This window comes from Nilaparvata lugens, chromosome 1 (genome assembly GCF_014356525.2).
Source record: "Nilaparvata lugens isolate BPH chromosome 1, ASM1435652v1, whole genome shotgun sequence".
Lineage (NCBI taxonomy): Eukaryota > Metazoa > Arthropoda > Insecta > Hemiptera > Delphacidae > Nilaparvata > Nilaparvata lugens.
Genome location: NC_052504.1, coordinates 42,533,344 through 42,550,735, shown reverse-complemented (window position 1 = coordinate 42,550,735; position 17,392 = coordinate 42,533,344). Strand labels below are relative to the sequence as shown.

Genomic DNA, 17,392 nt, shown 5'->3' with positions numbered 1-17,392 from the left:
CACACACACACACACACACACACACACACACACACACACACACAACACACACACCACACACACACACACCACACACACACACAACACACACACACACACACACACACACACACACACACACACACACACACACACACACACACACACACACACACACACACACACAATAAAAAAGACAATAATTTCAGTATTCAATTAGTCATTGATAATGCAGAAGATGAAGGAAGAGGCAATAGTAATAAAACAAAATTGTAAAGTGAGAAACGAGAGAAAACTTATAGGAGTCAAAACAAGCTAGACAAGATAACACTGAATGAAATGATAGAGATAGTGAATGTACGCAATTACGAGTTCAGCTATTCAATAAGTGCATAACAGTGGTGTTAATTCATTCCATGCACGAAACAAACTATTTTATAAAATCATTCACCTGCAACTGCATATTCACTCTCATTAGCAGTTTTTGGTAGAGAGTTAGTGGGGAGGATATTTTTAATATTCTTTCCGAAGAATGGACATTGATATGTCCAAAGCTCCGCCAGTTTATGTAGATGCATAACAATATAATCATCTATAGTTATTATATTACAAATTGCTTTTTCATAATTATCATATACAGTTCAATAATTATTTTCTAAGTCTATATTATGTAAATTCATCTATAATTTATTTTGCTGTATTGTAAGCTATTGTATATAATTATAGCCCAGTCAATAAAGGTTTTTTCGATCCAAAATTAAATAAAAGCTGAATCTTTTACCATCGATAGAACCCTCCCAGAGGGTCATTCTCCCAAAAGTCCCAAGAAATCCCCTTGGAGCTTTCCCCCCTAGCCCCCCCCCCAAAGTTGAAAAATGCAGGTAATCACGGAAAATCAATTATCTCTGTACCCTGCCGTGCTACCAATTTATCCTAAATAGGTTGGATAGCATTTCTCACCTATTAACCTAAAGGAAGTTATCGGCTCCAAAATGGTAGATTCTTGATAAATATTATGAATGGATCTATTGCTTATGAATAAGAAATCCAGTGATCAGAGCAAACCAACTTATAATTATCATAAGAATTTTGGCAATATACAACACAAATCCACAGAACAATACCTTACAACACTTAAAACATATAGCATCATTATAAGCTAAAATACTTATCCATTTATATAGTTGAAAACAATGGCTATAGGCTTGTAGACACACAAATCAAATTATACAAAATTAGAACACCATAATACTGTTCCAAACTCAAATTAAAACATTATAAATTTCAATTAAACAGAAAAATATTCAGAGAGCACAAAATTAGAACACCATAGCCAGCCACCATTTTTTAGAGAAGGGCTACCAAGTACAGAGCAAAGCCACACCTCAAACCAGTGACGACGTTATGAACACGTCATCAATATTAAATTCCAAAAAATTATAAATTAGAAGTTTAGAATTTACATTTTACATTTGTTCTCAATAAAACTTTATTTCGAAACTGTTATTTTAAATTTATATATCCTCTATATTTATAATGATCTGTTAATTCTGTTAACACTGTTTCGGTGATACCATGGAATGTGCAACACAATTATTTACAATAAATTCTCAGTTAAAAGTTGTCCGCATATCGATTACTCTGATATTTACTATCATGTTTTATAGATCTCAAATTGAAGATTCGATTTTAATCGAGAAAAAATGTAATATTACAAATACCCCCTCTTGACTGTTTGAGAATTTAAAGAAAAAAAATTACATTGAAACAAATGGAAGTTGTTGAAATTAAAATTGAGAACAGTAACAATTTTTTCTATAAAAACATTACATGTCATCCTATAATATTGAAAATTATTATAAAAATTCATCAATAGCATTTGTTATACATTTCCAAACAATATTTCAAAGTATAGAATATCAAAATTACTTTTGATTTAGCTTTATAATTTAAGGAAAATATCTAAACAGAAAGTTTAATATATATAAAGAATAGTTTTTGAAATTGCACATAAATTTAATAGATAGAAAAATTAAATTTTTTATTGCATGAAAATTTAGTATGTTGAACAAAAAAAATTTTTATTTTTTTTAAATGAATTGATGAATTGTTACATTTAATTTTCACATAAAATTTCAATAAATCAAAAAATGTTCATTTCTTTCACTATTGACGCGGTTGATTTTATGGATGCAAATTTTGGAAAACAGTCCGTTAAGGCACTCAGTATGAATTTCAGTTGAGTGTGACTCCATGTGATGACATCAGTGTTGGGCTGATCCGAATACTCGTAGTGTTGGGCTGATACTTGTAGTTGACTGATGCATACCAAACTCGATACAGGTGACATCTCAGTTAGCATTGCCTCATGCTTGTAGTAGACGGCTGAATACCAAACTCAATACAGGTGACATCTCAGTTAGCATTGCCTCATGCTTGTAGTAGACGGCTGCATACCAAACTCGATACAGAGTCACGTAAATTTTGTATCATATAATTATACAATGTACATTTCAGGCTTGAAATGACAATGTAATTTGTTTTTTGGAAAAGAGATAGACGCTGCATACAGGATTAACTTAGGTGAGGATTAATTTAGGTAAGGTTTGGTTTTTTGATATTTTCAGCTTTCAAGGTTTAGAGTTCTGCATACAGGAATAATTTAGGAGAGGATTTTTTGAATCAATTTCTTCAATGATACTGTGACTGTTATTCTGAATTCAAAGTTGCGAACGTGAACATGGATGGCAATTACCTCCAGGTAATGTGGTAGTGTTGAAGTTTGAGTTACATGGTCAGCAATAAGCGTTGGCATTGTCATTGGCATTTGCATTGGTGTCGGCATTGGTGTTGGCATTGTCGTACGCATTGGCATCAACATTGGCGCAGGCATTGGCATCGGCATTGTCATAGGCATTGGCTTCGACATTGGCGCAGACATTGGTGTAGACATCAGTGTAGATATCGGCGTAGTTATTGGTGTAGATATTGGCGTTGGCATTAGTGTAGGCATCAGTGTAGATATTGGCGTAGATATTCAATTAATGAGTCACACTAGTTCGAAAATCACCCAAATGTTCTTAACACTCTTCATGGCGTTCACTTGTTGTTGATTTCGAGATTCACGTGATAATTATTTTGATGTTAATGTCCATGCTGTACCTGTTATTTTAAAATGCTTATAAACTAAAAGGAAATTTTGATTAGGCTACCAATACAATCTAATACACATGAAAATTATTTCCAAGTATATAATCAATATAAAAAATGAAATTTATTGTTAACATCTTATTATACAGTCAGCAATACATAAATTGTGAAATTTCCTCAAACTCTATAGAGATATCAATTACAAAATTTTAATAAAAAATAGTTTCATTTCCATTTATTCACTGTTCAAATAACAAAATTCAATCCATTCTTCAAAATTTAGAACATAAACAAATGTTACATAACACAAAACATGTTACATAAATTTCATAACACCCTGTATCATTATCAAAATTGTAAAAAACATCAGATCATCACAACAAAAATAATTTCAATACATATTTCAATAATTTCAGACAATTGGTCTCCTATTCACAATCATTTCATAATATATCTGCATTTCATTATCATTTAGTATAACATTTCATTTATAGCATTTCACATTTATGATTTATCATTCAGGGTTTCAAAATTATTTATGTAGACAAATTTATAAATTTTCATTTTAATTTTTTGTTCAAATATTTTATAAAAAGCAAAATATTTAATATTATTAATCATCGTTTATCAGATACTATAGTTTATTTCGACTTTTTAATGTTCTAAACACAAACTACATTTCATGACAAAACTTTACTATCAATCATTAAACAAGAAATCATTCAAAACATCAATAATATTTTGCTTCAAAGGCAATCAATATTCATAAGTAATCATCTGCATCTATGGCAATTAACATAAGTAATCATCTGCATCTATGGCAATCAACATAAGTAATCAACACAAAAAATATTATCTCATTACTGCCTCTCTAAGTCGTAACCTCTGTTATTCCTTCTTTAGGCAATAATGGGTTTCCATCTCAAAAAACAATCACATACCAGCAAAATTCTAATCAACAAACCCCACTAAAAATTCTACATACACTCCAGCATCCATTTCAAATGATAATCAATCATATCTACATTTATAGAACAAACAGTTTTTTAAAATTTAGAAAAAGACATCAATTACAAAAACTTTAGAGAAATTTTAACCTTTAACTCATTTCAATTAATAATATGACAAGACGTTTTTATTTAATGAAAACACTATTATTCAAGTTAACTTTCATTTATATTGAACATCTCATATATATGGCGACACAATACATTAATACTTTCAAATTTTGGAGTTTTATTATTATAACAAAAGAATTTATACATAAGATTAAATTTCAGCATGTTCTAAATTGAACCATTTATTTTTTAAATAATTTCAGAATTTGAAGACTGTATAATAAGTACAAACCATTTCAAGATTACAATACAAAGACGATCAAGATGGATAATGGGTAAATAAGTTCCCTAGAAAATACAAATAAGAGAAAAAGAAAATTGGGTAAATAAATTTCCTTAATAATACAAGGAAGAGAAAGATTAATTAGAGCCTATCCTACATGTCAGTACTAAACTTTCATAAGGAAGTATATTAAATAAAAATATACTGAAAATGAGAAAATGGGACATAATTTGCTCTGAAAAACCTAGTTACCTAATATGATACCTGACAAAAAATAGACATAATTAAAATATGTAATACATGATGAAAAAATATACCGCAAGCACGCAATTATTTACACTACAATGGATAGATTTTAGAAAAGTTAAGTTTTATCAACAATTTAAAGATTAGGAAAATAAGCTACTATTTTAACTTCCAAAATTATTTCAGAAAAATACAAATTTAAATGACTATGGACAAAATTGGTTAAGATATGCATCATAGAAGAAATTTACTGAACATTACACAAAGACAGGAAAGAATCGAAATTTGAAACGATTAAGGGCCAAGAAAAATAGGCTACAGGAAAGAAAAAAGACACAATTATGGACTCTTACCATACACTGCGTAGCGATTATGCTATTCTGAATCCCGGCATAACACAGGATTCCTAATCATTGTGTGCTTTCTGATGGTATTTCTTCATCATATATTGATTGACTCTCATAATTTTACCTGTACTTATCTCTTCAAGTTTGAAACACCCTTTATTGAGATCATCTCTTACTATGTAAGGTCCACGATATTTAGGACACATCTTGGCAGAAAACCTCTTCAGCTTGCTCGACAAAATGTAATTTCGAATTACAACTAGATCATCAACCTTGAATTTATACTTGGGTTCATTATGCATATTCTGTTTGAATCTTCTGATGACACCTCTATTCTTTATTCTGTACAGTATTCGTTTGTTTTCTGATACTTTCTTCTTCAAGTTCAAACTTATTTTCTACAGGATATTTTGATATACTTAAAAACAAGATGTGCACACATCGGTTTTGTTGACATGTTAATTTTATTCATGTTTTTCCTAACCTCAGTTATAGCAGCTGTATTTTCTTGACAATCTATTTTCAAAGAGGATAATACCTCTTTTTCTGCTATTTAGTACTTCTATTACTGCTAATAGTACTTCTATTTCTGCTAAATCATATCCAGTAGGTGGAGTGTTCTCTTGTTCCTCCAATAGTTCATTAAAAATACAACCTACCATGTATGGTTCTTCTTGACAAACAGTTTCAGATTTATTCATAGCTTCATCTACCTGAATTTCTGGAGTATGTACTATATTAACACTAGATGCTTTAATATGACTTTCTTGATAACTAGGTATTACTTCATTACTTAAATTTTTACAACTATTTTCTTGCACATGAATTTGACTGATTAATTCTGGCTTTCTTATTTTTAATCTGTTTGAAGTTTCAGATTCAAAATTTATTTTATTCATGTCTACGGCTATATCAAAATTTGACCTTTCCTTAACTGGGAGAGCAGGGCTGTCGTTTCGTCGTCCCATTATTAGTTTAAATGAACATTCTGTCTTGGACGATTTGCATTCATCTGATTTGAAGTTTGAGCAGACATATAACCTGGCGGTGGGAAGCTGAAATCTAACTGGTAGTTGTTAGCTGGTCGATTTGAATTTGCTTGATTTGAATTCACAAGTTGATGATTTCTATTATCTCTGAAATTATTCTGAAAATTTTGATCTCTATGACCATTATTGTTTGGTCCATTTTGGTACCTTCGATTTTGGAAATAATTCCTACCTCCTTGATACTGCTTATTATTATCATGAAACATTACACCACTTGAATTCTGAGACCTATTTATATCATCCCTATGTTCACTCTGATGAAAACTTATTGTTTTATTTTGACCTCCAGCTTGAGCATTGTTATGATCACGGGGCGTTTGTCTGTTTACTTTGTAAGTGTCAGTATTGTCAAACTCATTCAACAAACAAATGAACTCATCACTAGTCTTGATGTTACAAATAATAGCAGCTGTAGATATGGTTTCATCAAAATCACCTTTCAAAAACTTAAAAATAGTATCTTTATCTAAGGCTGGAATTAGATTCTTAGCAATGTTGAAACGAGAAATATAATACTCAGTAAGATTCTTAGATAAGTTTGGCTTATATTTTCCAAATCTCAAATCATTTCTAGCAGATGACTGAATGTTGTCTGACCACATTCTAGCAATGAATTTCTCTTTAAATTCTTCAAAGTTATTTACATCAAAATGGATGAAAATCCACCAATCACGATGAGCAAAATTTGAATTAAAATTGTTTTTCAAAATACCTTTAATTTTGACCCAGTTTTTGATTTCATTATTTTTCAAGATACTCGGTCAAGTTTACTAAGAAATGCATTGGATTCTTTTTGTCAATTTGCATTTGGAATTCAAACCTATCGAAATTACTATTGTTACCAGTATGATTACACATCGGTTTTGTTGACATGTTAATTTTATTTATGTTTTTCCTAACCTCAGTTATAGCAGCTGTATTTTCTTGACAATCTATTTTCAAAGAAGATAATACCTTGATTTCCTTGTCTACTTTTTTGTTTAATTTTATTCTACAACCTCTTTTTCAACATGCTTAATACTTTCATTATTTTCTACATTGATAGCATTTTGTGTCATATTTTGTTGCTCAACTATGATCTTATTTTTATTTACTCTTTCATTAACCTCATTGACCCTATCAGAAACTTGAATGATTTTGTTTTGCATTGATTTTTCTACATCTGACATTGATATTTCAAGATCATTAGTTTTCTGCTGTAGATGACCTATTTCTTTGTGATTTTTACTTAATGTATCATTTATCTCTTTAATTTTCTGCTTTGTATTAACCTGCTCTAGTCTTATGCTAGCAAATTCTTGCTTCATATCATCAAACCTAGCACTTTGATCTTGTTTCAAATTATCAATCTTAGCATTTTGCTCATCAAACCTAGCATTTAGCTCATCAAACCTTTGTGTTAAGAACGCTATAAGATTTAGATCATTTTTAGCTCCTACCATACTTGTTTCATTTGATATTTCTACTACTTCCTCATGAATTGTTACATTTGAAACGTTTTCACTTACAGCTACACTATCGTTTGAGTCATTGTTTAAGGTTAGGTCTAAATCTTGAGATTCTTCATCTAAGTTTTGAATGTTTTCAATGAATAAAACTTCATTATTTTTATTGTTCTCCATCTTGCTACTGCATAAAAAATATTTACTTATTAGAACCTGAACTTTCTTGAACCGATTTCCCACTCAGCAGCATCTCCCATTCACAATCTATCAATATATCTATCCTACCAATAATTTTTTATAACCAGAGATATATTTTTTAGTTTGAGTCCTACCAGGGGTACCATTTGCCGTGCTACCAATTTATCCTAAATAGGTTGGATAGCATTTCTCACCTATTAACCTAAAGGAAGTTATCGGCTCCAAAATGGTAGATTCTTGATAAATTATGAATGGAACTATTGCTTATGAATAAGAAATCCAGTTATCAGAGCAAACCAACTTATAATTTTCATAAGAATTTTGGCAATATACAACACAAATCCACAGAACAATACCTTACAACACTTAAAACATATAGCATCATTATAAGCTAAAATACTTATCCATTTATATAGTTGAAAACAATGGCTATAGGCTTGTAGACACACAAATCAAATTATACAAAATTAGAACACCATAATACTGTTCCAAACTCAAATTAAAACATTATAAATTTCAATTAAACAGAAAAATATTCAGAGAGCACAAAATTAGAACACCATAGCCAGCCACCATTTTTTAGAGAAGGGCTACCAAGTACAGAGCAAAGCCACACCTCAAACCAGTGACGACGTTATGAACACGTCATCAATATTAAATTCCAAAAAATTATAAATTACAAGTTTAGAATTTACATTTTACATTTGTTCTCAATAAAACTTTATTTCGAAACTGTTATTTTAAATTTATATATCCTCTATATTTATAATGATCTGTTAATTCTGTTAACACTGTTTCGGTGATACCATGGAATGTGCAACACAATTATTTACAATAAATTCTCAGTTAAAAGTTGTCCACATATCGATTACTCTGATATTTACTATCAAGTTTTATAGGTCTCGAATTGAAGATTCGATTTTAATTGAGAAAAAATGTAATATTGCAACCCATTGATCGGAAACAGTTCTATTATATGCCATTCGATTTGTTACATTATGGACTACAATATTAGTTATATTCATTTTTTCAATAACATTAAGAGTTTTCTTGATAAAATAATATATATGTGAAAATTTAGGTGGTTTGCGATTTGATTTTTTTGTTTTCTTCGGTTAACTTCAAAGCAAGTAGTTTTAAAGAAAAATGAGTCTAATAATTAATGTAGCCACTCTCATTGCAAATTCATTGATGTATATTGTTATGTATTTGCGATTCGATTTGACTCCATGGAAGGGGAAACAGTCGACGCGGAATGGCGCGGCTGACTCTCTTAGCCATAGTAAACAGCAAACTGGAAATCAATTTTCTCTGTAACCATTAATCAGAAAAAAATCTATCATATGTCATTCGATTCGTTAAATTAAGGACTACAATATTAGTTGGATTCATTTCCTCAATTAATCGAACAGTTTCCTTGATAAACTAATATAATGTAAAAATTTAGGGGTTTTTCGATTTGATTTTTTTGTTTTCACCAATTAACTTCGAAGCAAGTAATTTTAAAGAACAATGTGATGGATAATTATTGTAGCCACATTCATTGCAAATCCATTGATGTATATTGTTATGTATTTGCGATTCAAGTTGACGCTGTGGAAGGGGAAACAGCCGATGCGGCTGACTCCCTTCACCATAGTAAACAGAATAATACTGCTGTCTACATTGCATCTCATTTACACTATGGCGCTCGAAACAATTAATTTTGTCTATTGTTTTGACATGAGCTGTATATGGATTTTCACTTTTCAATACTCTAAAAAAATATTACAATTTTCTTGATTCAACCATGCTCATGATAAAAATTAGGATTTCGTTGTTTGCTCACAGAATTTATTATATTAATTTGAAGTGTGCCTTCTCCATACGAGTCAGAGGTAACACAATTTGATAACTCTAGTTTCAGATATTGATGTTTTTCAACGAAGTTTCATGATATATTATGTGTCCAACTCCTTCATCTTATCCTTATTTTGTGAAAAATTAAGATTCAAAATTTCTTTTCATAGCTTTTCTTGTGTTTTCTCTTGTTTCATCACTCTTTATAATTCAAACACTTGATAATGGGATGAATATCATCAGATCACGTGAACAAAAAAAATAAAAGGGTAGGCCTACCTGAGATACTATATGAAACACTGTACTCCTGATAAATTGAAAATTTTCAAGCTGAAAGTAGATTTATTTGTTGCATTTCGGTTCAAATATCAACAAATGTTACCAAATATTACCAATATTATCACATATAGTGAGAACGAATTACTCTGAAGCTTTCTATTCTCACTGAACATGAAGAGGCAATACCAAGCCAGAATTGCAGTTCCGTTCACAATCATTATCAGAGCTTTCAAATTGATGCTATGTAAATTTAACTATAGATGCTATTCCCCTCTCACAATTTCCCTGTTTATCCTTATCGTGATTCAGAATGAAGTAGTTGATCTCTATAATCACAAAAATCAATGTACAGTACCTATAATAAATAGTAAAAATAACAAAATTTTTAGTAATAATGCAACTTTTTCTAGGTACGAATTTCAAGGCTCATAAAATGACTTTTTCTCAATCACAGGCAGAAATTCCAATGATCATCATAATAGTAATTCAGTGAAAATTTTTGTATTGTACATTGTTCGACGTAAGATAAGCTACATCTTTAAGGTAATCAACGTATTTAGGATTATCATGTTTATGAATGAAAGCGAGACTGTGATAGAAGATTAGTCAAACTGAAATATAAACATTATATACAATGCATATTTCTGATCAACTATAATTGCAAATGATAGTATCAAGCCGAAATGAATTGAGCAACTGAATTTCAAAGTTACTATCCACTGTTCAAATCGCACTGTGATTTCCTTTTACTTCCAAATGGATTGAATTGCCTCACTCTTCAACGTAACAATTATTGTAAAAAAAAAACCAGTGGAATGTGAACGTCATCCAAATAGCATTTGAATTTCAATTTTCAGATCATGAAATTCATAAAAAACTAATTCTTGAGAGAATAGTGATGAATTGCAAACAGTGCAAATAACATTGATAGAAAGCGATACAATGAAAATCAACATCGATTAATTTAATACTGGACTTATCAAATTTATATTATTTATAAAGCTTATAAAATGTAAAACCAACATTTGAAATTTTCTCTACTGGAGCAAAACATCGATAGAAAATAAAGAAGAGCCCATTATAAGCACAATACACTTGTGTACTAGAATTCACTTGAACTAACTCATCACATCAACCCTTCAATGATCACAATGAACTAGAATGGAATAAAAACCTTGAAATTGATAATCAGGTACATTTTTCAAATAGCTTCACCCAACTAAATCTGTGAATGCTAAGTCATAAGAAATCATGTTCAATAGATTTAATTTGAATGCTTCAAATAGAAAATGATCTATTCTTTTGGTGCCCTAATCAAAATCAATTTCAATCAACATTAATCGACATAAAGAAAAGCTTCTGCCAACCTTGTGTAATGAATGACAAGATGCGAGTGGAGGTGAAAAATCGATATGTTAACAAAAATAATAGAAGATGATGAATCATCTTTCAATAATTAATCTTATACGGTAGGGTACTTTGTGGTTAAATGTGAAACACTTTCATGATTTTCCTACCTTTTATGCATGCTTACTCTTCCTTGAATTGTATGTTTGCATGGCTTTCATCTTTAGAATCGACTGAATTTTCATATTGGACTGTCTAAATAATGTAGATTCAACTAGTAAGAACGGAAGATAAGCTACTTTACAGAGAGAACCATAGAAAGTTTCAACTCAACAAGCCCAATGTATAAATTTTTTATGCCTCAGCCGTCATATATATTTGGCTCAACTGAAGGTATATTATCAACCTGGCTTGGAGAATATTAACTGTAGAAAACAGCAAACACTGCACGCTATGATTTTTCAGGAAATTGCCCCTGTTAACACTATTGTAATCTATGATTTATCTCAGTTTTTGACATTCATAACTTATGATATTAAATTTTAGCATAGAATTATGATCATACACACATAATTTAAATATGTATTATATTATGTAATAGTATGAATATTTTATCGGTTGCAAACAATATCTTTGTCTGTCATAGAATGCATGATTTAGCACATATATAACAACAAAATGATTTTAGAGAATTTAGAGAATTAAAATGTGAAAAATTAGTTTCATCGCATATCAAAACAATAGACAGAATTGATTGTTTCGAGCGCCATAGTTTGAATAAGATGCAACTTAGAAAGCAGTAGGCCTACTACTGTATTCAACTGTTTACTATGGTGAAGAGATTCAGCCACGCCGTACCGCGTCGACTGTTTCCCCTTCCACAGCGTCAAATCGAATCGCAAATAAATAACAATATACACCAATGGATTCGCAATGAATGTGGCTACATTAAATATTTGTCTAATTTTCTTTAGATTATTTGCTTCGAAGTTAATCGGAGAAAACAAAAATCAAATCGAAAAACCCCTAAATTTTTACATTATATTAGTTTATCAAGGAAACTGTTCGATTTATTGAGGAAATGAATATAACTAATATTGTAGTCCTTAATTTAACGAATCGAATGACATATGATAGATTTTTTTCCGATTATTTCTTCTCCGAATTTTAGACCTAGTGCAATCGAATTTTTATATCATAAACCTATTATGTTCCAAATTTCGTGAAAATATTTAGAGCCGTTTTCGAGACCCGTTGGACATAAATAACCAAATATAAAAATATAATATATACATATATATATATATATATATATATATATATATATATATATATATATATATATATATATATATATTCTGTATATTATACAGAAATTGCTCGCTTAATGTAATAGGATATAACAAACTGCTTATTCTGTTTATAATTGTTCATCAACTGTTTTAATAATGCAATTAGTTATTCTACCTTAGATAGTTTTAATGTGCTAATTTTTCCAGTTCAATGAATGAGTTTAATGTTTGGATAATGAGCTAATATCTTTTAAAATAAAGAGACAAACGAACACTAGATTGCAAACTGTAGTCTTCAGTGTCCTTGATGAATATGAAATTCATTTCAAACACATCTGGCCGACCGTTACCTTTGAACATGAGTTCAATGAAACTTGAAAATGATCAATCTGAAAGTAAACAAATCTTTATTTCTTTTAAAATGAATGACTGCATGTAGATATTGAAGAGAGAAATCAAAAATATTCCATTAATACAGTTAGTAATGCTTCGAGAAATCATAATCCCTATTCATTTCAATTTCTTTCAATCAATCGATATTTTATAGCAACTCCATAGTAAAAGTAAAAAGTAAATTCGTATGGCTTTTGTTGAGTCCCTTGCGGGAAGGTCCTATCTCTCCTGAACATATCTTTTATACAGTCATTGGGCCTTCCAACTGTCATACTTCAGCCGGGACCGACAGTTTAACGTGCCCACCCGATAACACGGGAGTGATCTGTTGAACAAACTTTTGGTAATCAGAGGGTTGGTACACGGGATCTATGCTGCTACGCAAGTACTCTATCCACTAGACTACGGATCACTGAAATACCATTTGTAATCTCATGTTTATTCCCATACTTACTGACGGCTGGTTTGGCTTAGTAAAAAATGAATGTAGTAAAAACGATCCTAGCTTGAACGAATCTTTTTTTATAGTAGCGTTTATCGAGTTTTCTTTTTGCTTTCTCCTCTTTGAATTTTTGCTATTGAGAAAGTCTCCAGGGTATTTGATAGTATACGTATTAATCTTGTTTGATTACTCTGTCTCTGATAGGACCACGAGCTTGCTACGATGAAGGCAAACGTATTGCTGAGACTCTGAGCTACGCTTATGCAAAGCATGACAAGGTGGTAGTGAGAGTAGCCAGAATATTCAACACCTACGGCCCAAGAATGCATATGGATGATGGAAGAGTTGTTTCCAACTTCATCCTACAAGCTCTACGCAACGAAACGATAACTGTGAGTTCGGATTCAATTTACAAACCAGCTCTTATGTTTTAACTGCTCTGTTTCAAAATGTTTTCCTTTATGATGTCTAGCTTCTTAAATCAAATAATGTACTTAATGTTCTACAAAGATAAATTGAAACTTCCACAACTAATCAAGTTCAATTTTTTTTGCATCAAATAATTATCTTTCTATAAAGATTTAATATTACTCACATTTATTTGCTCTCATTTGAAGTAACTACGAATGTTGCAACTGGATTCACAACTCTGACTTTGATGACTGGTTTAGACTTTGAGATTTCATAGAAATTATCAAATAAAAAAACATCGGACAGCTCATAGATACCTCTTTGCTATTTACTATAAAATATTCGATAGTTCTACCAGGCCTTAGCATTAATGGATGAGTGGAGTCTGTAGGGTAGTCAGTTTGCTAAAGCTAGGCTTTATGGCCAAGTTCATTACCTGTTCCTCCAATTTTACTTGATGGTCCCCTTCTCTGCTCCTTAAAAACCATCATTTTTCTTTTAGTTCAACTTCCATTCCTCGTACATACGAGTATTCATATTACTTTTTACAAGTTTCATATTAGCTGATTTTGAAGGCCTTTTTTATAATGAAGTCACCATAAAATGTGCATTTTTTAGGTTTATGGTCATGGAAAACAGACACGCTCATTCCAGTATGTGTCTGATCTGGTAGATGGATTGATTGCTTTGATGAACTCGAATTATACTCAGCCTATAAACATAGGAAATCCAATCGAGCATTCTATAGAAGGTCAGTTGATTTTTAAAATTTATTATACAGAGTGGTTCAAAATTAATGTCTTGATTTCAAACATTTATATTTATCTTTAAATGATGCACCAATTTCAAATCAAATTACTCACAGATGCATCACATTTATAATGGTGTATAATATATAGTTTGTGTAAAATAAGTTGAGACTTGGCCCTCCATCCGAAGGAATTACAGGGTTGCCAAATCGTGCAAAATTGCAACTTTCTCAAATTTATAATTCAACGTCCAGAATTGGATGTAGAGTATCATCCCCGATATCCTAGTAGTACTAAAAAAGTTTCGGGGTTGAAGAATTAAAAGGAAATTCAACTTTTATGATAAAATTGGAAACATCGCGAAGATTTGTTTTTCTTTTGAATATCACTTCTCTCAGAATCATTGTGCGTCGTAATGCATAATAATTTTATTTCAAATCAACGGGGAGAATGTCTCCTTTCTATTGGTGTTTGGATCATATTTATCCGACTCATAGTTTTTTTTAAATTAATTATTATGTTCGTTAATGTCGAGACATTTCGAGCAGAAAACATGAAATTTTCGACATGCTAGCAACTTTTTTGTTTCAAAAGATAAGTAGGTGGTGAAAGCGATAAAGTTTCTCAGAAATAATTGAAATTATTTTTCCAATTGTCAAAAGTAGTCGGAAGATCTTATTTTGGTCTTCAAGGAATTTTAAAGTTAGTAGAGCGGCTGCATGGTATGCATTGTGTACCAACTTGTATGCTGAAGGCTGGCAATTTACAATAGATTTGACAGAATTATTTCAAACACAAGCAGCTGATTGCCTCTAGAAAGGCTGTAATGAAACACTGCTTGTATTATTCGAGGCGAGGTTGTCATTTTCACTATTTATTATCATGTGGCTTGCAGTTGCTGAATTTTTCAATCGTTCTGTATTTTGTTTTTGTTGATTCCAGCTATTGAGAGCATTTGGTGGCACACCATTCTGCCGCTATCCTTGACTTTGAAACTCCTGAGAGACCAAAATACGCTCTTCCGAGTACGTTTGACAATTGGAAAAATAATTTGAATTATTTCTGAGAAACTTTCTCGCTTTCACCACCTACTTATCTTTTGAAACAAAAAAGTTTCGAGTATGTCGAAAATTTCATGTCATTTGCTCGAAATATCTTGACATTGACAAACATAATCATTGATTGAAAAATAACTATAAGTCGGATAAGTAATGAACCAGACACCAATAGAAAGGAGACATTCTCCCCGTTAATTTGATATAAAATTATTACGCATTACGACGCCCCATGATTCTGAGAGAAGTGATATTCAAAAGAAAAACAAATCTTCGCGATGTTTCCAATTCTATCATAAAAGTTGAATTTATTTCAACCCCGAAACTTTTTTAGTACTACTAGGATATCGGGGATGATACTCTACATCCAATTCTGACGTCGAATTGGAAATTTGAGAAAGTTGCAATTTTACACGATTTGGCAACCCTGTAATTTGGATGGAGGGCCAAGTTTCAATTTTACACAAACTATAAGTGTTATTTTTGCCCTCTTTTTGAGGCTCGGAACCAAATCCACCAAAAATTAGGGTCCATACACTATGGTTTGCGAAAATGTCCAAGAAATGTACACTTACGCGAATCTCGTTCATGTTTGATGAGGGTTTTCGATTCCCCATAATATTCTATTATTAAACCGCTTACATGAAACGTTACCTCATCATCGCTATGAAAGACATTAGCCTGAAATGGAGTTTTTTGTGAATTTTCACAAACCATGGTGTATAAGTCTTTCTTTTTTTGTAATATATTTTTGATATTTTTTTTGAATCACTATGTACATTATATTAATAATTCTGTAATCGAAAATTCAAAAAAAACTGTGAACTGTGAATTTTCATTTCACTTTGAATTTCCAATGTATACTAGACATTTTAAAAGTGGTACTGCCCGCTCTACAGCTTTTTTTGAACCCATTTATTACCATGAAGTATATTCCTTGATAAATTCTTTAGAAAATGGCAAGTCTCCTGGTATGGATGGAATATCGTCACACCTAATAGAAGAAATTGCAATGCCTATTGTTCCGGTTCTGGTGGATATATTCAATACTAGTATTTTCAATGGTGAGTTTCCCTCTCTGTTGAAATTTGCCGATGTGGTTCCTATTTTCAAAGGAGGAGATGAGAGTGAGGTGGGGAATTATAGACCGGTCTCTCTCCTTTCAATATTTTCTAAACTGTTTGAAAAATTAATAAAAAAACGTCTTCTAAAATTTTTGCACAGGAATAAATTCATTAATTCTTGTCAGTTTGGATTTCAGGAGGGGTTGAGTACTGAAATTGCACTGGACCACTTCATGTCTCAAATCTATTCAGAACTGAATAACTCTGAGGGATTGAGGGTGTCAGGGCTTTTTCTGGATATAAGAAAGGCTTTCGACACTGTTGATCATTCAATTTTATTGGATAAGTTGAACAAGGCCGGCATCAGAGGAAATCTTCTTTAGTGGTTTGGGTCGTATCTGAGTGACAGGAGGCAGTGTGTTTCGCTGAAGGGTGTGCGAAGCGAAACGTTGCCTTTCCTACGCTGTTGTTGTCCCACAGAGTTCTGTCTTGGGTCCAGTTTTATTTTTAATTTATATTAATGATCTTTTCTCTCATAAATTTCACGGCTCTATCACTTCATTCGCTGTCGATACAGCATTAGCGTATGTTGCTAAGGATGCTGAACAGTTACATTCTATGATGCAGAGCGATTTGAATGACTTAAGCTGGTGGTTTGGAGTAAATAGGCTGGCATTGAACTCTGACAAAACAAAGTTCATCTGCTTCTCAGTCTTCTTCATTTGATCTTTCTGACCTTCTTAGGTATCATAGTTTAAATTGTTTA

General features: G+C 31.4%; 1 protein-coding gene across 3 annotated transcripts in view; it reads left to right on the top strand.

Moving 5' to 3' along the window:
- The window catches only part of LOC111052102 (UDP-glucuronic acid decarboxylase 1), a 77,007-nt gene that overhangs the window by 50,239 nt on the left and 9,376 nt on the right, over positions 1 to 17,392 (top strand). For all 3 annotated transcript variants that reach the window (XR_005572007.1, XM_039434276.1, XM_039434288.1), the window contains exons 5-6: positions 13,552 to 13,739; positions 14,377 to 14,509. Coding sequence is in view for 2 of the 3 variants with exons in the window: in XM_039434276.1 (XP_039290210.1) it covers positions 13,552 to 13,739; positions 14,377 to 14,509 (321 nt within the window). In the remaining variant the exon portion in view is untranslated. The remainder of the gene's footprint in view (positions 1 to 13,551; positions 13,740 to 14,376; positions 14,510 to 17,392) is intronic.